The sequence below is a fragment of the Cucurbita pepo genome, chromosome 6 (genome assembly GCF_057944985.1).
Source record: "Cucurbita pepo subsp. pepo isolate OVF chromosome 6, ASM5794498v1, whole genome shotgun sequence".
NCBI classification, from domain to species: domain Eukaryota; kingdom Viridiplantae; phylum Streptophyta; class Magnoliopsida; order Cucurbitales; family Cucurbitaceae; genus Cucurbita; species Cucurbita pepo.
In genome coordinates, this window is record NC_141803.1 from 477,544 (window position 1) to 499,246 (window position 21,703).

General features: G+C 38.3%; 4 protein-coding genes across 4 annotated transcripts; 2 read left to right on the top strand and 2 right to left on the bottom strand.

Annotated features, from left to right (window-relative positions):
• Positions 1–406: 406 nt before the first annotated feature.
• Positions 407–1,483, top strand: LOC111797361 (WEB family protein (DUF827)). Its single transcript, XM_023680350.2, has 2 exons — positions 407–828; positions 962–1,483. The coding sequence occupies exons 1-2, from the start codon at positions 694–696 to the stop codon at positions 1,400–1,402; spliced, it is 576 nt and encodes a 191-aa protein (XP_023536118.2). The 5' UTR covers positions 407–693; the 3' UTR covers positions 1,403–1,483.
• Positions 1,484–4,213: 2,730 nt separating this feature from the next.
• LOC111796515 (uncharacterized) lies at positions 4,214–6,256 on the bottom strand. The gene is made up of 4 exons (XM_023679166.2): positions 6,036–6,256; positions 5,622–5,962; positions 5,336–5,436; positions 4,214–5,004 (listed from the first exon to the last, which is right to left on the bottom strand). The coding sequence occupies exons 1-4, from the start codon at positions 6,171–6,173 to the stop codon at positions 4,352–4,354; spliced, it is 1,233 nt and encodes a 410-aa protein (XP_023534934.2). The 5' UTR covers positions 6,174–6,256; the 3' UTR covers positions 4,214–4,351.
• Positions 6,257–9,547: 3,291 nt separating this feature from the next.
• On the bottom strand, positions 9,548–13,356 carry LOC111797182 (uncharacterized). The gene is made up of 7 exons (XM_023680124.2): positions 12,909–13,356; positions 12,003–12,043; positions 11,814–11,912; positions 11,673–11,729; positions 11,463–11,526; positions 11,143–11,352; positions 9,548–10,343 (listed from the first exon to the last, which is right to left on the bottom strand). The coding sequence occupies exons 2-7, from the start codon at positions 12,032–12,034 to the stop codon at positions 9,819–9,821; spliced, it is 987 nt and encodes a 328-aa protein (XP_023535892.2). The 5' UTR covers positions 12,035–12,043; positions 12,909–13,356; the 3' UTR covers positions 9,548–9,818.
• A 1,266-nt stretch (positions 13,357–14,622) lies between these two features.
• Positions 14,623–16,787, top strand: LQY1 (DnaJ/Hsp40 cysteine-rich domain superfamily protein). Its single transcript, XM_023680126.2, has 5 exons — positions 14,623–14,911; positions 15,019–15,102; positions 15,194–15,245; positions 16,258–16,414; positions 16,540–16,787. The coding sequence occupies exons 1-5, from the start codon at positions 14,753–14,755 to the stop codon at positions 16,559–16,561; spliced, it is 474 nt and encodes a 157-aa protein (XP_023535894.1). The 5' UTR covers positions 14,623–14,752; the 3' UTR covers positions 16,562–16,787.
• The last annotated feature ends 4,916 nt before the right edge of the window (positions 16,788–21,703 follow it).

The following is a 21,703-nucleotide window of genomic DNA, read 5'->3' on the forward strand; positions in this document are numbered from 1 at the left end:
TCTTACGGTCCAACCCCCCTTAGGGGCCAACACCCACGACTCGGTGTCTACCATTTGTAATATCTCAAGCTCACCACTAACCCCTCTCCGACTAATATGGGATCTCATAGTCCACCTCCTTGGAGGCAAGCGTCCTCGCTGACACATCGCCCGTGTTTAGCTCTAATACCATTTATAGCATCACAAATCCATCACTAACTCCTTTGACCTTTATTTATTGTTGTCCGTCTCATAATTTTAAAATACTTATCTATTAATGAAAGATTTTTGCCACCGGAGTAAGATCTCCAACGACAAAAAAAAGGAATAGATTACAAGCTTAATGGGTGTGCTAAGTATATGCTGATTAAGGTAACACCTAGTAGCTTACTAAGTTAAAAAGGAGCTCTGCCTTCAACTACAAGCACATAATCTTGGAGTATTCATACTCAACTGTTCATCTCTCACTCTCGGTTACCTCAAAAAATGAACAGAAGTCAAGTAACTTGGAAGCCAAGAAACGAAGCTTTCCTTACTTTGCCATATCCTAATATTTCTTCGTTGCCTCTTTTCTTCCTTCCATTCCCCAATTCACTCTTCTTTCTCTCTCTGTTTGGAAGTTGGGAAGAACATTAAAAGTTGGTCCTCTGTTTTTGACGCAAATTTCCGGAGGAACCCCAAATTTACTTTCTTTTTTGGTTTGTTCCATTCAACATGGAAACAGGAGGTGTCAAACTCAAAAGGGCAGAGATTGATACCAGAAAGCCATTTCGTTCAGTCAAGGAAGCCGTTTCGTTGTTCGGCGACAAAGTTTTGGCCGGAGAACTCTATAGCAACAGGCATAAACAGGTCTCCCTCTGTTTTTTGCTTTTTACGCCTCAAATTCTTAGTTTTTTTTTTTTTTTTTATTTTTAAAAAAGATTTAATCTTGAATCGTTTGATCTACTGTTATGGGCGGTGTTCTAATAATATGCATATATAGATGCATGGCAGAGATCAGCGAAGAGACACAAACGAATTGAAATTAGGGAACGTTGCAGCTGAATTAGAAGAAACAAAGCAAAGCCTCGAAAAGGCCAAAGAAGAAAGCATGGTGATGGCTCATTGTCTTTCATCCCTCCAAGAAGAGCTCGAAAACACCAAAAAAGAGCTTCAATTCTTAAAGGAATCAGAATTATTCCACCAATCTGAAGATGTAAAAGTTGTAGACGCCGGCGCCGGCGCCGCCACCGATTCAATGGAGTTTCAAAAGAAACGTTATGTCACTTTTGCCAACCCCCCTGCCGCCGTTGCTCACCTCGTCATTCCGCCGCCCACCGGCGTTGAGAAACTGGAGCGGCTCTCGTCTTTTAGAAGGGAGAAGAACAAGATGAAGAAGACATTAATCCCTCTCATCTCCGCCATATTTTCCAAGAAAAAATGAAATATGCAAATCTTTGTAACCGAACAATTTGACGGCGAGATTGGTGATGTAATAATGAATTCTTTCTTTTTCCATTGAAAATTTGTTTAAAATGTTGGATGAAATTAGAGAACAAGAACCAAAAAGTAGCAAAGAAGAATAAAAGAACACAACACGCTTATTAATAACATATTTCAACACCTATTTGAGATACCATTCGTGTGTCTCAATCAATGTCATACCAAAGTGTTTGGATGTTGGGACGATTTGTTGAAGAACTCGATACAATCAGCAATGGCCTCATCGTAGTGGGAGTGCGAAGAGTAATAGGAGCTGCATGACGTTTTAGGGGGATCATACAACTTGTCGTAGGTTGTTCTTTGTCTCGACGACACGCGAGACGGGAGCGAGAACACGAAGCGAACGAGAATCTTACGGATTCGATGAAAGAGCTTCATGGAAGAGAAGTTTAGAGAGTTGGAAGAAGGAGTAATAAGGGGCATATTTGTGTGAAATGATATAATGAGTGTGGTATGGTGGTTTATATATGTACACATAACATAGATATTTGAAATTTATGTGCCCACACGCCATGTGCTCAAATCATTTCCATTTTTAAACAAATCCATTTAGCATCCTTAATTATGGTATTTCAGAATGTAGAACAAGTATTCATATGGGTTTGATTCAATGAAGAATTCCAACTCACGCTAATAAACAAATAGTAAACTGGTTCGATCCCACATCATTAGAGAGTATTCTTTACGAGCCGTGTGGAAATTTCATAACAGTGAGGCTGACAACGATACTTTACGGGTCAAAGCGGACAATTTGCCAGCGAGTATGCTAGGCCTCTTGCTAGTGGTGGAGTTAGGCTATTACAAATGATATCGAAGCTAGACACCGAGCGGTGTGCCAGTGAGGATACTGAGCCCCCCGCCCTTAAGGGTAGTAGATTGTGAGATCTCATATCGGTTTAGTGGAGAACGACGAGGATGTTGAGCTCCTAAAGGGGATAGATTGCGAGAATGTTAGGCCTCCAACCTTAAAAGGTGGATTGTGAGATCGCATATAAGTTGGAGAGGGGAACAAACTATTCTTTATAAAAGGTGATACGTAGTGGGCAGAGGACCGAAGCAGACGAAGATGTTAGACACCTAAGGGAGTGGATTGTGAGACTCAGACATAACGGGCCACGCTTTAAAATTATAATAACCAATAATGAGTCAAAATTGAAGAGACAGAAAGATGCATAGAATGATGAAAAGAAGGGTTAGGGTGCAATGGTTTGGTGTTGAGAAGCTTTTGTGGAGCCCAAAAGGATATTATGAATTTAATTAAACTTAGTTTAAAGGGGTAAGAAAGGATTAGGGGAGGGTCAAAGTGGTCCAATGGACTGAAATGCCCTATAATTAACACTGATTTTGAACCAATAATTGTGTACTGAAATACCCCTTTTTGTAAAATGACAAATTAGAATAAATGATTTGTAGAAAACGTTATAATTATGTCTTCTACTTTGTTTCTTGTTTCAAAGCAACTCCATAATAATCACATCACAACCCTCGCTCTATTTTTTTTTTTTTTTCTCTTTATATGTTGCTGAAATCCGTAACAGATTAGAACATATTATTTAATCAAATTTAAAATATGAATATATTTTTAAAGTCTTTTTAAAGTAATATAATTTGTTATTTAATAATATGCTTTTTGAGTTAGGTGATCTAATTAATGAGGGACCATCAACTATACATGGGCCGGCAAGGCCCATGTATGATAGCAATAGGCCAGCTTTGTACTTGTACAAATTTTAAATTTATGTGTTACCGGTAATTCTCGACTTAAAAACACCGATTCAAAAAAGGAAAAATGACACCCATCATAAAATCGAGATAGAATGAACATCATACCATCTGCATTCATTGCGTACAAGTGTACAAACCTAAAATCTCAACCCGAGACTCAATTAGGTCTAAGGGCCCTCATTCTGTAAGATTCCACATTAATTGGGAGGAAAACAAAGCATTTTTTCATAAAGGTGTGGAAATCTCTCCCTAACAGATATATTTTAGAAACGTTGGTGGGAAGCTAAAAAAGAAAACTTAAATAGAACAATATCTAAAAAGTGGAACGAGTGCTCGCGAGAATGTTGGAATCTTGAAGAGAGTGGATTGTGAGATCTCACATCTTTTTCCTTTATTATTATTATTTTATATTGAAACTGGTTTCTATTCCTAACCCATGTGAGCAATGTGAGGAAGGTAGCTAAACATTCTCAATAACAAGGCCATAATTGAGAGATAATAGGTATATAATGTAAGTAGGCAACAAAGGGTGTCCTTAAAAAATGGGTAGCAAATGCAAAGGCGAGGAGTAGGCATATTAGTGTCAATGAACAAATAATAATGTCATGGAATATCATTTTCCAATGCTCAATAATTCAACGTTCACACACACACACACACACATATATATATATATATATGCTTATTTGGTAATGTAGGCGAATTGAAACGATGGAGAGCTGTCTAAATTTCGGGTCAAAAAGGCAAAGCAAAGACCCGGAGGGCCCACTTCTTCCTTCAAATGTTTCCAAAGAATCTCCCACGTGGACCCCATATCATTTTTTTCTCCTTCCACTCCATCATAACTTACTTACCCATAAAAATAAAATAAAAATCAATCATTTTCTAGGAAAAAAAAAAATATATATTATATAATAATTAAATAAAACCGCCGAAAGATAAACTTTCTAGTTACGTATCCGTACGTGCAACTTCACTTTAAGTAGATAAAATTATTTATAACATAGTTAATATACACAAATTATCATTAATACAACGTCAAGATAGCTTTATTATTGCTCACATTTAATGTCCACACAAAAAAAGTATAATAAAAATAAAAATTATAAACTATAGACTTAGAAGAAAAACACATAAATTAAAGCATATATTGATCCTATCCTAATTAGGTTTGGAGGGCTTCGTAGATGACGACGAAACAAGGAAGGATAGCCTTTGGATTGAAAATGATGAGCTCCTCCAGATTGGAGTACATCCCGGAGTGTCGTGAAACGGAGTCGTATGACCCTGCCGCCGACATGTTCTCCTCCTCCGTCGTCGTTGTTCCTGCCCCATCTTCTGCCATACGCTTGACTCTCCCGGCGATGACACGGCACACCAACATCGCCCGCCGCCGACCATCGCTGCATCCGAACGAATCGTGGGCCCTACCGCTACTGGCAGTAGTCTGTACGCCAGGGACCCCACCGGGCTTGCACTGGAATCCGTGGCGGATGACGGTGCAGACACCGCAGCCGGGTATCGAGCCGCATAAGCCGGTAGAGCCACGTGAGCCGAGGTCGCACAACAAGGCACTACAATGGAACCTCAACAGCTCATTACCGTCAGCCGCACAGCGCGGGTTTTTTTTGGTGCTGTTGAGCGCACGTGTCTTCACTGCATCACGGCAGTCCTCGAAGCGTTGGATGGTGCGTTGGGTATTGTGGACCTTTAATATCCGTTGGATCTTGCAAATGGGTCGGTCCTTTTTCAGCCAGCTTGACTTGAAAATTATCTCCACGATGTTTCGACCCGAATCGTCAGGACCCAACTCGGATACTATAAGAACAGATAAACAAACAAAATTAATGAATTTTATTTGACAAATCTCTATGTCGGTTGGGTCAACGGCCCTGCAGTTTTTTACTCGAATCAAAAGACGACACGTCACTCCATGGAAACCCAGCTGTAAATAGAACATTAAAGGGCATTGAAACCTGGAGAGGTATGGTGGATGAGTAAAGGCAAAGATCCCACGGCCATGAAAGCGATCTAACCTCATTTTCAATTACCCTTTTAACTCGACCAATAAAGTGGGAACAAAATAAAGAATAAAAATTTATTTATAATTTTTTTAGGCATAAAAAGTAGAAAGAATTTGGGAAAATACCAGCGTGGCGAACTAATTGGTGAAGCTCCAAGCTTTCAGGCTTTGGGAACACCTCTCCACAGTGAGGACAAGGACATAATGAACTCCTCGGAATTGGGTACCTGAATTTCTAAGTTTCAAATTCTCTATTTATAATCGAAAAAATTCAATCAATAAATAGGAAAAAGATATTTGACTATGATACCTCTCAATGAATCGTAACGAAGATATTTGACTTTAATAAAAAATCAAATATGGTAACCTGTAATAGAAGACTGAGTATCGTAAATGAAAAAGGAGAAAATACCTAGTAGGGTCAACGATGGTGTGACATTCATAACAGCCAGAAAGCTTTCGTAATTGGATTCCTCTAGAAGAAGAGGAGTAGGAAGCTGAAGCAGCGTGTTTGGTTCTGGCAGGTGTCGGCGCCGTCAAAGAACGTGATGAGGAACCGTTTGGGGGTTTTCTATGAAGCAACCTGGTTTCCTGTCCGACGGAGCTGCTTTCGGGAGAGTTGTCGGCTCTATGAACCACTTTGGCATTGCCATGAACCACGTCTCTAAAGCTACATATGGAGCTGCAAGAAGACCCCAACTTTGAGTACGCCGGCGAGCGTTTCACCGGCTCGTGAACTCTCGAAGTCTCGATCTGGCAAGGGCATCATCAATTAAAATTATAAAAATTAACATAATTTAAAATGACAATAAAAGTTGGGACGCACCTGTTTGCAGGTGAGGAGGCTCTTGATCTGGTCCCATGAGGATTGGGCGGAGGGAGGCGGCGGAGTAGGCGGCGGCGGCGGGGATGGGTTTTTGTGCTTTTTTCGGCGTTTATTGTGGTGGGAAGTTAAGAGCGCCATGAAAATGAAGGCAACAAAAGAATGCGCAAGTCTTGTGGTTTGATGAGAGGAGAGATCCAAAAAATGTAAGAAGGAGGCGTTGAGAGAGGGTGGTATCGTCATTATTATTTATTACTATTGTGGGGCCCACCCTTCTCTTTTCTTTCTCTCTTTCTTTTGTTTTTTTCTTTTTATTATTATTTATTACTCTCTCATTCCACTTTTAGATTTTATCCTCTGCTTCGCGCCTCCATCGTTTAACCATCTTTTTTTTCTTTTTTTCTTTTTTTTAATGATTAAATTCACCCTTGGTCCACTTACTTTTTAAAAAACAATTTTTAAATCTAAAATGTTGGGTACTTTCTAATTTTATTCATTAAAATTTTAAAAAAATATAAATATAAATTTGCATTAAAGAATATTTACAAAAATATAAAATTAAAATATTAGTTAATGGGTGAGGTGGAATGAAATTAATGTGTGTGGGGGAAGTAGGGTTGTTATGAGTTTGAGATTAAAAATATAATAAATATATAAAGGGTGAAAGAGAGTATGGGCAATACCAAATTTAGGTTAATTAATGTGAGTTTTTAAATTAAGAGGAAGGAAGGATGGATGGATGGATGGATGGATGGATGGATGGATGGAGATGGTTTCCAGATTCCAAGGCGAAGTAAAAGCTGAAGTGAATAAGGCCAAACAAAACAACACAACTTAAGTGTCACCAAATGGTCCCATCACAATATTCTAATCTTCTCCCAACCAATACTCTTTGCTCTCGCTGCTCCCAAATCAAATTATCGCTGAATTTATAGTCTCGATCATGAATAAGAATATAGACCCGGTCTATAATACAAGTTACATTACTTGTTTTAAAGATGAATTTAGCTAAATGGACTTGTATGTAGCGCGCTAAAGTGTACCCTAAATTTTGGTGCTATTAGAAGATTTATAGTGCAAGAGACCAATCGAGAAAACACTTTAATCACAAATGCATAATTTTTAGTTATGTAGTAAGACACATCTTAACCTCATGTCTAACTTTAAGCATAAAAGGAAATTAGGCAAACATAAGTAAGTGTTTTCTTGTTTCCTCTTTAAAAAAAAAAAACAATCCATCAAATATTTAACTATTCTCAGTTTGACTTTGATCAGGTATAGAAAGATTAGTTATGTCAATTGTCCTACAACACTAATAGTCAGTCAATTTTGGTTGAAACAGCGTTAGAAGAAAAAATGGAGTGGACTATGTAGATAGAAAAAGAAAATGAAAGAAAAAGAAGAGCGATGATCTTTAGCATCTCACTCTCGACATGTCTAGGTCAAATGACTTTATTTTTTATTACGTATTTCTGGACTCTTCGACTAATTGACTGTTGGAGTATTTCTATACATAAGACTGACCCACAACAGCAATAGAAATATATCTTAAACCGACGATCGAAGTTGTTGGGTCAATTTGGATATCAACTACAACTGGAACATATATATAATAATGGAGTTGTTATATATGTTGTAGAAGTCCCTCAAATAATTTGTGGAGGAGGGAGGGAGGGGAGTAGTGGGGTACGTGGGAGGTTCTATGGAAGGAAAAAAAATGGGTGTCGGGACCGGATGGGTTGGGAGGGCATGAAACGAAGAGCGCAATATTGCGCAGACGTTGTCGGCATGCTCTTTGGTTTTATTCAGAGTCTTCATATGCTCTCATTCCTCTGCTTCTTCAAACTCCGTGCCGCTTTGATGCTGAATCATTTTCCATGCATCTCTTTTTCCAACTTTTTTGTCAAATACACCATTAACAAATCCTTGAAAATTGGACACCCATCCTTTTATTTTAACTCCAATGCCATCATCTTTTTCATGTTTCATAATCCTCTTTTTCATCTCTAAAACCATTTCCTTAAAAGATTCGATCCTTCTTCTATTGAAAGCAATCACGACACTTCACACATAAGCTATTTCACACATAAGCTATGACTCTCTAAATAGTATAATATTGTCCCATTTGAACATAAGCTCTGATTTGCTTTTGGTTTCCTGAAAAAGCGTCGTACAGAAGCTATGACTCTCTAAATAGTATAATATTGTCCCCTTTGAACATAAGCTCTGATTAGCGTCGTACTCAATAATGTAGACTACTTCTCTCAATCATCTTTGACAAGATTTACTACTAGGGTATTAGGGTATTAATGAAGATATTAATGAAGAGCATTAATAATTGAAAAGTAGAATTTATTACAAAGAGAAGGCGTAGTCAAAACCTCAGATTAAAAGATGTCACACCCACATCATAATTCATTCATATCAGTCTTCTATGCTTCCCCTACCAAATTAAATGTCTTCACAAAAGCCAATAAAAATTAAATAATTAAACAAAAACCCTTTCAAGATCCACACGAGCTTCCGAATTGTATATTTATATAGTTTATAATTACAAGTCCAACCCACATTTAATAGCTGAATTTATTATCCCAAAACAAATTTATTAATTTCACATTCTATATAGACCTAAAATTTTCTACCTCTCAAACTTTAGGTTTGAATTTTGATAACATTAAAATAATGTAGGAAAAAATAATTCAAATCTAAGAAAAAAAAAAACTCATCCAACCCATTTCTGAATTGTGGAGAAATAAAATAATAGTAAAGTGGGTATTTGATTTTTTTTTTTTTTTTTTTTTTTTTTTTTTTTTTTGTGGGGAGTGGCGAGAGAACAGCAATGGATTTGGCCAACCGATTATATTCTGCTAAAAGTATAGTGTCTTCTTCAGACATTAATCTGCTCCATACATATAATATATCAAACTAAAACATATAAACCTTTTAATTTACTAATTAAAATGTGTTTTCAAAGTGCATAATTAATTTTCAGTCAAATTCACCCTAAAACGGTGGGGGGGTTCCTTCTAACAAGGCCATAAAGCGGTTATATCAAAATTGAGCAAATCTTGGTGGTTTTGACAGTATCAAGAAGATCAGGACAAGGTGTCCAAGCATCTTTGGGCCTGCAACAGCTGAACCCAAATTCCACTTTCATGCATTAATTCAGCTTCATATTTCGGTTTTCTTCAAGTTTACGTTTGAATTGGAAAATTACAAAAAAGAGAGACTATTTTGTTTGTTTTTTTATATTGGTGGGGCCGATCGCTTAGTGTGTGTTTTATGCCTGAATAAATCCAACAACTTTTGAATTACTTTCATTGAACTTTTTAGCTCTACATCACTAATTATTTTTTTGTCTACTTATCAAGGAATAATTAAAAAGATATTAAGTAAAAAAGGAAAACTTACCCGTTAAATTGTTGGGCAGAGAGCGTCCTCAAGGATATCTCTTCTAAGCAAAGATTGATCCAAATCATCTTTTGTGCAAAAAGCGCTTCGGACGGAGACCTGAATTGAGAAATATCAAAAATTCATCCAACCGATAGCCAAGGTATATAATGCCAACATTGTAGCCATGCCACATTATTTCGACAAGAACCGCAAGATATACTACTACCACTAGACCCCATCGGCTACCGTCCAAATAAAAAATAAAAAGTAAAATTGAAATAGAAACAACAAATTTACATGAATGCCAGGATTGGCAACTCAATCCTCATCATTGTTCCATCTACTGTGTACGGGCAAGAGGGAAACTGAGATTTAGAAACATTGGGCCACTTTTCAGCTATTAGCAGCACCTGAACGGGTCTTTCTCAATCTCGCGCGAGTTACTTTTGTGGAGTCTTCCATTACAGTCTCTTTAAGGGGAGGAATTTCGTTCTCGTGCACTGGATGTGACACTGTTTCGATCTCCATTGGCTCCATTTCAGATGGTAAAGATAGGTTGCTGCTGGCTAGAGCTGGTTCAGATGCTGCAACTGCTTTTTGAGTATTAGGAACTTCAATCGAGGTTGATGGTTTCAACCCTTTCGGAGTACTAGGAGGAGCTTCAACTGAGGTTGATGGTTTCAACCCTTTAGAAGTACTAGGAACTTCGACTGTGGTTGTCGATTTTGGCACTTTCTGAGTATTAAGAACTTCAAATGTGGTTTTTAGTTTTGAAACTTGTGACACACCCACCTCTTCAGCTACATCTTTTTGTTGTTGAGATGTAGATGATGTTGGTTCAATTTGCACTTGATTTGCAGTGGTTGCCGGGTGTTTTGGTGCAACATTGTCCGGTGGAACCTTTGACCCTTGCTGTTGCTGCAATTTTAGAGAAATAAATGGGAGATAAGCGCCACAAATGCCAGACTATTTTCTAACAAATATCAGATATGCATGCAATGAAAGCGATTCTTGAAGAAAATGCTTTACTGCTTTCTTTACAGAGCATTCTTCACTAGATTCCAAAGAAAAAAACTAACAAACAAGTTAAAAGCAGGTATTGCTGGAAAGTTATTTGTCACATGCCACACTCTGGGCCCGGAGAGAATAGGATGGATAGAAATCTTTATACGTTGCAAATCTCAGGTCTAGGTGAATGTAACAACCACAGCCCACCGCTAGCAGATATTGTCCGCTTTGGCCCATTACGTATTGCCGTCAACCTCATGGTTTTAAAATGCATATGTTAGGAAGAGGTTTTCACACACTTATAAGAAATGCTTCGTTCCCTCTCCCAACCGAAATGGGATCTCACAACCCACCCCCCTTGGAGGCCAGTGTTCTCGCTGGCATACCACCCAGTGTCTAGCTTTGATACCATTTGTAACAGCTCAAGCCCATCGCTAACAGATATTATCCACTTTGGCTCGTTACGTATTGCCGTCAACCTCACCGTTTTAAAATGTGTCTGTTAAGAAAAGGTTTCCACACCCTTATAAGGAATGCTTCGTTTCCCTCTCCAACCGATGTGGGATCTCACACTGAAACTTCTAATCATAAGGTCAAATAGAAGTGGTAAATATCACAGACAACAGCATTGTAAGTAATACTATTTCAGAACCAAAAATATGAATAATATTAAGACAACTCAGATTCAACTAAACTTCTCTACGAATACCTGAGACCGGCGAGGCCTTGCTGTTGATTGGTCAGCAACATACTGCAAAATCTCGAATATTCTTGTTTGAGCATAGCTTGCAGCTCTCTGCCAGTAAATAATAGCCATATCACCAGCTCTGGTCCTTAGTTCCAACAAATTTCGGTCAATATCTGTCTCATGTTTTGCTACATATGGTCTAAAGAAGGAATCATACACATAAGTTGTTCCCTGGAAAATGAAAACTTATTAGGGAGAAGATAAGTGATTTTAGAAAGAACGTGGACCTTTAAGGAGGGGAAGAAAGAGAAAGGCCCAAGTACCAGATTCTGATTCCTTACCTTTGTTTTAGGGTACCAGAGATATATAAAGAATGCCAATTTAGCTTCACTATACATAGGAACCCTGCACAAATGAATAATAATAATAATATCATTAACAATTCGCAAGTAGGGCAGCTAACTACAAGGAAACAACTGAGTCCCAGACAAAACAATTTACACAAACAGAGGGGCATCGTAACAACACCATCTACATCATCAAACCCTTACCATGAAATGAATGCATCTCCAATCCTCTCACAAACTGTCAAAACAGCCACTAATATCCTGAAAACCCAAAGGAAAGCCAATCAACCTCGATGCTTAGGATGGTATTGGAGACAATTGGTGCAAAAGAATTCTATCACATACCAGTATTGGCACCAAAAACGAAGTTGCTCAATCTCTGGTTTGTTCATTTCAACAGTTTTATAACACTCATAAGCAGGATAAGCATAGCCAAAAATCATTCTGTCAACAGATTGAAAAATATATATTAATACGATAGGGATAGTTTGTATTTCTAACTTAAGCAAGCAAACTACTATCAAGTTGACTTACACAAGTCCTCTGGTAAGAAAGGAGCCAATCATCTTGAATACCTTAAAACATTTAGACATCAGTTATGGTTAAATAAGAAGTATCATAGATAGATTTCAATGATGCTAAGAGAGAAAATTGTCTAATCTTACAACAAATAGAAGATCATGAGTAATAAGGAATAAAAAAATTGTAGAGTTCTATTCCATATAAATAATTGCTGCATGTCGCACACTGATCAAGTGATACATGTTCTTCCGCTTCTATAGAAACTAAAAAAACAGATAACTTAACAGAGTTACAAAAGATAGCACAAAGCAATTGAACGATAGAAAACGCCACAACTTTCCTCATTAAGAAATTCACAAAAATACTAGACATAATGCCGCGCATCCTTCACACATAGTTTTATACTACGTTTCTCATATCATAGAAGCAATCAAAAAAATCTACAAAGCTTAGAATAAGAAGATAAATTCGGCCTATGCAATGCGTTAAATGCTGTATGGGTTCGCCATTAGCAGGCCTTTACAAACCAAGTGCAGCGTCTCTAGCTTTCTGCACAATGAAGTCACAACCTAATTTAATCAATGGCGATCAAACAAGAAACAATAGGAACAGTGCTCGAAACTTCAAATTGTGGGGCAACAAAGCGTCGTGGGCATCTACCTAACAACCACAAAGAAAAGAGTATCCAACAATAAAGTAAAATCTCTAAACATTATCCATCAACGACCAGAAAGACCAAGAAGCAAGAATAAAATAACCAGGGAGACCTAATAAAACAAAACATCAAGCATATCAAGTCTCAACCGAGCAATCTGAAGACTAAATAAAGCTCAATGCCAGAAATGAAGGAAAACATAATAAATCCTACGGTTCAATAGAGAAAATGCGATAGAGAGATTAGAATCAAATAATTATTACCTTGAGGCAAAATCAAAGAATCAACCAATATAAAGAAAATCAAAACTCGGAAAAGTTCGCTCAGAAGCAGCCGATAGAGGAGAATCGTCGACTGACAGTACGAGATCGACGACGGAGAGACAAATCCGCGATCGGCGCCGCCAAAATGCCTCGGCGGACCGTCGGAGAAGTAGAGAAAAAGATGAGAATGGAGAGACGAAGGCGAGCGAGAGAGAGAGAGAGCGCGCCGGAAGACAAATGAGGCGTTTGAAATCCTTAAGCCAATTGTGGATTTGGCTCGGTGAAGATTTCGCTAATGAAACCCGTTTTTGAGTTCCATAAATAAAAGTCGTATTAAAATAGAGGGACGCCTTGGGATGTGTGTAGAAAAGAACAATTAATGGTATAAACTTCACCCTTTAATCACCGTCCAATTTGAATCAAACGGCTCTCTCTTTGCATTTTCCTTTTCTACTTGTTCCTCTAGCTTTAGCTGCCATCTGTTGAAAACCCTTACAATAAATCTAGGATTTTAGTACGTAAATTGGCAAGGAATAATTACTGAAACAGAACACTGTTTTTACCGACATTGTGAATGTGACCGACAAGCGTGACTGTAGGGTGAAGGAATCACTTCTCCGAGCAAAATGAAGCGAATCAGCTTAGCGAATTATTGAGTGTTAAAGATGTATATGCACTCATGAATGGATAACACGATGGCGAGACACAGAATGTTTTAATAATATCACTTAACGTCCCCAGAGAAGATCGATATTAATAAAGGAATCCAAATAAAATAATACTTCAGAGTTCCGACCCCCTCTCGTTTTAAATAATTAACAATTGGGGGACCCAGGAAAAGACAATACTTCTTCAACTTTCCAAGTCCCAGTCCCAGATGGGTATGGTAAAATTGCATGTCCCATGACTTGAAAAAAGAAAGAAAAAAAAAAAGGGAAAGAAATCTCACCAACTTCACAAGATCCGATGCTGAGAAGAGGGCACGTGAGAAGGAGGGTTGGATTTTGTAGGGCCTGGCTGGGTCTCTGAAAATTGGGCCACATTACACGACCTCAGCCCTTGTTCTCTTTTCCAATTAGTCCATAAACCTGCATTCAAAGCTTTCATTTAAGAAACAGATACATAGTGCATTGTTGGTTGGAGATTGCTTCTGTATGGTTGTCCCAGTCGGCTGGCTCGATGTCATTCTGTAGTAAAGAAAAGAGCTTGAAACGAAATGACATTTACCTTTAGAATTGTGTGTTTGTGCCCATAAGAAAGTTAAAGTGGAAAGAAACAAAGGGGTAGTGAATAGAGGAGAGGTAGTATAGCTGGAAAAGGAAAAGACAGGTGGGTGTGGGGGCCTCGCCTTGTGGAAGGATGTGTTAAAACTTGGATTTCACGTTTTGTGAAGCTGTAGTTGGCAATAAGTTCTTCTCTTTCTCCCACATGTGCCTCTAATTATATCTCTGTTGGTTGTTGCTTTGTTGTCACCTTCATTTCTCTAGTCCGGACCACCCCTATATTTTCGGCTTATAGAACTTGGGCCGTGAAATTCCTGACTAGGCGTTGGGGCTATATGGGCAGAGCAAGGAAGGCCCAAAGCAGTTTTATTTTTTTTCCTTTTCTTTTTGGATAGCAGATTATTCCAACTGGCAGGCTGTTGATGGTGGTGGGTCTGTAGCAGAACAGAGGCAGCCAATAAGGGATATCCAAATCCTGAAATGCGTGGTGAAGCTTTGTAGCTTTGAAACAAATCACAGCCTCAAGTATTTCTTCAGGAATTAGAACTGAGACCCTCTTTCTATCTCCCTGATTCGGAGCTGCTCTCAGAAGCAAAGCAATCGAATCCAAGGAATTCAGAAATGACAGTAGCACCTTCGCTTTCTCGCCTCCACTCCCCATTTCTGTATTGTCCTCTCAAGCCGACTTCTTCTGCCTCTCTATCCCTTACATTCTCCAGAAATCAACGATCGCCAGCATCATATCCACGCATCAGAGCTATAGATCTTGACCAAAATACGGTTCCTTCTTCGTCTACTCTCATGATTTTCCATTCAAATAGTATTCCATGCTTTTACTTGGTTGAAAAGGAAGTAAAAATGAAGATAGAAGTACCTTTTTGTCTCAGGTGGTGGCACTTTCAGTGGGGCTAGCGAGTTTGGCAGTTGGAATAGGCATTCCGGTCTTCTATGAAACCCAAATTGATAATGCTGTAAGCGTTACTCTCCTGTTCTTTAAATCCATGCCTAATAAACTGGGTTTTCTTTCATTTTCAGCTCATAATCCGTGTGTTTATGTTGTAGGCAAAGCGTGAAAATACTCAGCCCTGCTTTCCCTGCACTGGTTCGGGAGCACGTAAGTTAATTCACTGCCTCAAGAGTCCATCTTTTCATGAAACGATTTTAGGAAGTAGGTTTCCATCGTTCCAAATTGTATCCCAGGGAACTCTCATGTGTGCCTCCTCCCTGTTCTTGTCCTTCTCCAATAGTATGTCCTTTGGTCCTGCAACCAGAGTTACTTTTCGTACAACTTAAACGCTACCAACAGGATAAGATTGTATAACTCAAAATTGTGAAGTAGTCGCATTTGATATAAAATTTATTCAAGTTGGCTAGCCTCACCTACTCAATACTCAATACAGGGTTGTTGAGAGGGAGTCCTACATTAGTTAATTTAAGGGACGATCATAGATTTATAAGTAAGGAATACATCTTCATTGATATGAGAACTTTTGGGAGACCAAAAGTAAAACCACGAGAGATTATACTCAAGTGGACAATATCAAAACATTGTGGAGGATTGTGATTCCTAACATGGTAACAAAATCATGCCCTTAACTTAGCCATGTCAATAGAATCCTCAAATGTCGAACAAAGAAGTTGTGAGCCTCGAAGATGTAGTCAAAAAGTGACTCAAGTGTCGAACAAATTGTGTATTTTGTTTGAGAGCTCAAGAGATAGAAGTCAAGCCTCAATTAAGGGAAGGTTGTTCAAGGGCTCAAGAGATAGAAGTCAACCTCAATTAAGGGAAGGTTGTTCAAAGGCTCCATAGGCCTTAAGGGAGGCTCTATGGTGTACTTTGTTCGAAGGGAGGATTGTTGAGAGGGAATCCCACCTTGATTAATTAAGGGGATGATCATGAATTTATAAGTAAAGAAAACATCTCCATGAGAGCTTTTCAATTCCAAATTACGTCAACTTTAAACCCTCTAAAATGTAGTAAAGAAAATATGAAATGTGGTTATCAAGCAAGAAAGGAGCTCTTCCTAGGTCGAAATGCATATTCATATTTAGAAACAAGTGGATGGCAAGAGGGTTGTATTATGAACTTACAAAGCCTTGTTTGGAAATGAATAATTCATCGACAGAGAGATGCAGATTTTGCATGGGAACTGGCAATGTGACCGTAGAACTTGGTGGAGATGAAAAGGAAGTCTCCCGATGTATTAACTGTGATGGTGTTGGCACATTGACATGCACTACATGTCAGGGCTCAGGAATTCAACCTCGATACCTAGATCGCAGGTATGTTTTTCTTTTACGCATCTTTTGCTTCATTTTTCTTCCTCTGATGCTCGGAACTCACCTGAAAATCTAGCCGTCCAGACCATCAAAGAAGTTGACGAGTGTTTACATTTCCCTTTGAACAGAGAATTTAAAGATGATGATTGAAGCCCAGCAGAACCAAATCCAGCAACATCCGCTGATTTTGCTTTCAGTTTGATGGCTTTAAACTTGTTAGTTCCATTGAATCGAAGAGCTTGGTAACTTCCACCAAGCACTTCTTTTTGGTAACTGTTCGCGTGCATTCTTCTAATGTAGATCTGTGGTTAATAATACAAACAACGTTGTATGAAGAGAGAAGAAATAACTGTACTATCCCGAGTTTATGACTTCATTCCTCTATTGACTGTCAGTGAAATGGGGGATCAAACTCAATCTGATAATCACTAGCTAGTAATGGCAGCAGGTGCAGGTGCAGGTGAATCTGATCAATTCAATTATCAAATCAATCTTGCAATCATATCAGCCGATTGGAACTCAGAGAGTCGCTAATAAAAATCCACATAACTCCGTGGATTCATATCTCAGCCAAACATACAGGGGCAGAAATACTTTTACAAAGAGAGTCAAACATCCCGGTTAACATGAGGTAGTCTTACTTTTACAACACCTTTCTTCTAACCACCTCAAACGTTTCTGGTTCCCTTTAAGTGAAATGAATGTCTCCCTTAAATTTGGTTACTCAAAGAGATCCAAAGCAGCAAAATACAGCCGGTTATCAGTGCTTTCAATCTCATCCAGGCACCTATGCAATTAGTTGTACTGAATCTGTATTCAGAAGGCATTATTTCAGCTGTTCTCACTTCGGAAGATTCTAGCATGCCTCCCAACATACCTCAACACCGGTATCATATGAGTAGCACACGCTGAAGATACCAAAATTAATCAATCCCCGGAGTATTTATGGACTTCCGAGCTATCTTTGATCCAGATTCTCAAAGCAGAGGACTAGAGAATATTTAGCTAAATGAAATACCAAGTTGATCTAGATCATTGTCAGACTAAAATGTCGAACAGTTAGCTTCTATTTTCATATTGTGCATAATTGTAACAACCCAACCCCATTGCTAATAGATATTGTTCGTTTTGGCTCATTATATATCGTTATCAGACTCCAGATTTAAAGCTTTCATTATAAGGAATGCTTCGTTTCCCTCTCCAACTTCTTCAACCGACGTGGGGTCTTCCACATTTTTATAAGAAATGTTTGTTTCCTTCTTAATGTTCTCCTCTCTAATCTGTCAAACTGATGTGAGATCTCACAACGATAGAATAACACATACTTGGTTGTAAGGGAATAAAAGAGGCAAAATATTTTGATAAAATCTAATAGGAACCACAAACCTCTATCATAATATGATATTGTTTACGTTGATCATAAACTCTCGTGGTTTTACTTTTGATTTCTCCCAAAATGTCATGTCAATAGAGATATATTCCTTACTTAAATAAAAGAACTAAGAAGCAATCAAAATAGCTAATGCTTAACAAGAGACAAACTTGGCCTAAGCAATGCGTAACAGAGTTCGCCTTTACTTTTAGCAGGCCTACAATGTCAAATGCCATGTTTTTAGCTTTATGCATAATGAAGGCGACTTCGATTTATCAAAGGCAGGAATCAACAATACAATGCCTCAAACTAGAAATGCAGGGGCCAACAATGTATCATACAAATCTGCCTAACAAGCACAAGAAATTAGTATAACAAATTCCAAGCAATATAGTTAAATCTTCAAAGCATTATCCGTCAAGGACTAGCAAGACCAGGAACAATATGAAACAACAACGGAGCACTAAAAAAACGATAAGGAAAAAAAGAATTGAATACGAAAAATGAGCTCCGTGCCAGAAATAAAGGAAAACAAGTTAGAAAGAAGATAACGTTCAAGCAAGAAATTGAAGGTCAGATCTATGCCTATTCAATTTTATCGTGAAACGAAGACAAAGAAACGTCAATAACTAGAAAATTGAAGTTAGTCAGAAATAGTTGTTCAGGAGTAAGTGATGGAAGTGAAAAATATTAAAAGATGAAGAAGCGAGGACAATCTGGTGGTTTTGAAATTCTTTCGTCAATTTTGGATTTGCTTGTTTTACAAAAAATCGAGAGAAGATGATCTTGAATGAATTATTCCCTCGGAGAGCTCAATATTAATAGAACTTGAACAAGAGTTCGGGAAAACAATGAAATAACTAAATAGCAGAAGATTACACTAATTAACGAATGACCTGATCTAACAGGAACTCTAATAGCTTGATTCAGTTCATTTTAGTGCTGTAAAACGTTCTAGGGTTCCAAGAAGCCGAAGGATTATAGAAACGAAGCGAAAGAACAAAGCGATGCAATGGAACTAAGGCTGAAGGGCGAAAATGGCGTAGAATTAAGCGCTTAACAAACGTCCAATTCGTAACAAATGGTTCTACTGTTCGGCGTTCTTAGAATCACGAATGCTTCGATGTAAGGGAAAAAAAAAGAAGCGCAAAATATTTGAATCGGAATAATCGTCATGGAATAAAGAAAAACGGCCTATGTCTGAATACACTTAAACTAGAAGCACAGACAACATAACACGATGAAGATGACAAATTAAATTCAAACTGTCTGTTCATCTCTTACATTCGTTGAACAGCGGATGCAATCAAGTCTCTTCGAATAATGCATAAGAAATCACAGAAAACAACAATCGAGTGTTACATTCGTAGAACAGCGGATGCAATCAAGTCTCTTAGAATAATGCATAAGAAATCACAGAAAACAACAATGGAGTGCAGAAATAACTGAACCTCAACACTGTATCACTGACTAGAATAACTAAACGCTGAAAATGGGGCGGGAATATACCGGAATAGGAGAGACGCGATGCGGCGGGGAGCGGGAAGTTCCTTCTGAAGCTCCCCAGTCTTAATTTGCTCTTGGGGAAGTGTTGTGGTGGTTAAGTGGAAGCGAACGAGTTAATAACCGGTTTAGCCAGTACCACAGTTTTAGAAGTGCGTGGCGCGAGTTTAAAGTTACGGTACTCTCCAAACGTATTCCCCCCACTCACATGTTTTTTTTTTTTCCCCTTTTTTAGTTCTGAATATATAATTATCATAATTTTAATAGTATTTATTTTTTAAAAAAATCAATATTTGTTAGGGAACTAACCATTTTTTACAAAATTGTTAATACCTCACCATGCATTTGTAAGACCGTAATGGTATTAGAGCCAGACAAGGCCGTGTGTCAGCGGGAACGTTAGCCCCCAAGAAGTGGATTGTGAGATCCCACATTAATTGGTGAAGAAAACGAAATATTTCCTTCAAGGTGTGGAAACCTCTCATTTATAGACATGCTTTGAAACCTTGGAGGGAAAGACTAAGGAGGAAAATATATGTTAGAAGTGGACTTGGGCGGTTACAAATGGTATCAAAGCCATAAATTGGGGGAAGGTGTACCATCGAAGATACTCGCCCAAAAGGGAGCGAATTGTGACATCCCACATCGGTTGGAGAGTGAAACAAAGCATCTCTTATAAGGGTGTGGAAAACAGTAACAGACGCGTTATAAGAGTGTGGAAACCTCTCCCTAACAAACGCGTTTTAAAAGTCTTGAGGGGAGCTCGGAAACCTTAAAGAGAAGTCGAAAAGAGAAAGCACAAAAACAACAATATCTCATAATGGTGGATATGTTATGTAAACATATTTCGGTTCAAGATCAGTATATGAATGACCCTTCCTTCTCCTTTCTGGCATATGGTTTAGGATTAGGCCTAAGAGCTTTTTTGTTTGTGGGGTTAGGCTTGCATTTGAAAGTTGAAGTGTTGGCCAAGGCCGCAATCCTCCAAGTGATTGGCATAAGCTTTTTAAGCAATCTCCAATTAAACTACCCATACCCTTTTGATTCAAACACCAACCACCAGTCATTTCATTTGCCCATAATGCTGGCACATTTGGTTTTGAGCCCAAATGGACATACTGACCTCTGCTTCACTTTGGGCAATAACTCAAAAATGGTATGTTAAGATGGCATTGATGAGGCCTCCTCCTTTAGAACCAAAACGTGCAACAAATTGTTGGAACACCCTAAACATATACCAATAAGAATACTACTTACTGTCTCAATCTAAATCATATCTATCTAATTCCACAACAAACAAATAGTTTTACTTTTATTATTATTATTGAAAGTTGAAGAAGACTTTGAAATATAGGGTTGAAGATATGAAAAAGGTGGTTGTTTTGGCCACCGATGGTGGAGGGATAAGATGAGATAATTAAGGAATAATGGGAAGCTTGTATTGTATCTCTGTTTTGTTCTTATTAGATTCATTGGTATTGAGATTGAGCAGTCCAAGCACTCACCTGGCGCTACAGTCATCCTTTGACTTCAATAGTGCATGCCTTTATGTTCTCATTCATCAACCTCCATTTCCTTTACTTTACCACGAGAACGCTATTCGTTGTTTGTTTTGACTCGTTATGTATCATCGTCAGCCTCACGGTTTTAAAATTCGTCTACTAGAAATAGATTTTTGCAACTTTATAAAGGGTGTTTCGTTCCTCTTCTCTAACTAACGTGAGATCTCACAATCCATCCTTCTTGAGGGCCTAGCATCCTCCTCGCTGCCACATTGCCTAGTGTCTGACTCTAATGCTATTTGTAACAACCTAAGCCCACAGCTAGTAGATATTGATCCCTTCAGCCCGTTACATATCGCCATCAGTCTTACAATTTTAAAACGTGGCTACTAGGTAGAAGTTTCTACATATTTATAAATGGTGTTTCGTTTCCCTTCTCCAACCAATGTAGGATCTTACAATTTACCCTCCTTGGAGGTCCAGCATTCTCGTTGACAAACCGCCTGATATCTGACTCTGATGTCATTTGTAACAACTCAAACCCACCACTAGTAAATATTGTCCGCTTTGACCCATTACGTATCGTCGTCAACCTTACGGTTTTCACCATTTGGTGTCTGCCTCCGATACTATTAGTAACAATCCAGATCCACTACTAGCAAATATTATCCGTTTTAGCTCGTTACGTATAATCGTCAACTTCACGATTTTAAAGTGCATCTTCCACACGGATATGAGACGGTATTGAAATGGAGAGAATGGAGAGGGAGATTTTATAATTAAGAATAGAGAAGGAGAAAAGAAAAGGAAAAAAAAAAAAAAAAAAAAAAAAAAAAAAAAAAAGGAGGGGCCAAGTGAGTAGCAAAAATGAGAGGGGGTGGGCCGTTTTGGGTGCATACATGTCATTCACTTCTC

Coding starts and splice junctions, on each gene's coding strand:
- LOC111797361 (XM_023680350.2), top strand. CDS start 694: ATGGAAACAGGAGGTGTCAAACTCAAAAGGGCAGAGATTGATACCAGA. Junction 829..961: donor ATAGCAACAGGCATAAACAG/GTCTCCCTCTGT, acceptor ATGCATATATAG/ATGCATGGCAGAGATCAGCG.
- LOC111796515 (XM_023679166.2), bottom strand. CDS start 6,173: ATGGCGCTCTTAACTTCCCACCACAATAAACGCCGAAAAAAGCACAAA. Junction 5,963..6,035: donor GCCTCCTCACCTGCAAACAG/GTGCGTCCCAAC, acceptor TGCCCTTGCCAG/ATCGAGACTTCGAGAGTTCA. Junction 5,005..5,335: donor CCAATTAGTTCGCCACGCTG/GTATTTTCCCAA, acceptor CTGTTCTTATAG/TATCCGAGTTGGGTCCTGAC.
- LOC111797182 (XM_023680124.2), bottom strand. CDS start 12,034: ATGATTGGCTCCTTTCTTACCAGAGGACTTGT. Junction 11,527..11,672: donor GGAGATGCATTCATTTCATG/GTAAGGGTTTGA, acceptor TCATTTGTGCAG/GGTTCCTATGTATAGTGAAG. Junction 11,353..11,462: donor TCTGGTACCCTAAAACAAAG/GTAAGGAATCAG, acceptor TTCATTTTCCAG/GGAACAACTTATGTGTATGA.
- LQY1 (XM_023680126.2), top strand. CDS start 14,753: ATGACAGTAGCACCTTCGCTTTCTCGCCTCCACTCCCCATTTCTGTAT. Junction 15,103..15,193: donor AAACCCAAATTGATAATGCT/GTAAGCGTTACT, acceptor TTTATGTTGTAG/GCAAAGCGTGAAAATACTCA. Junction 16,415..16,539: donor CCTCGATACCTAGATCGCAG/GTATGTTTTTCT, acceptor CCCTTTGAACAG/AGAATTTAAAGATGATGATT.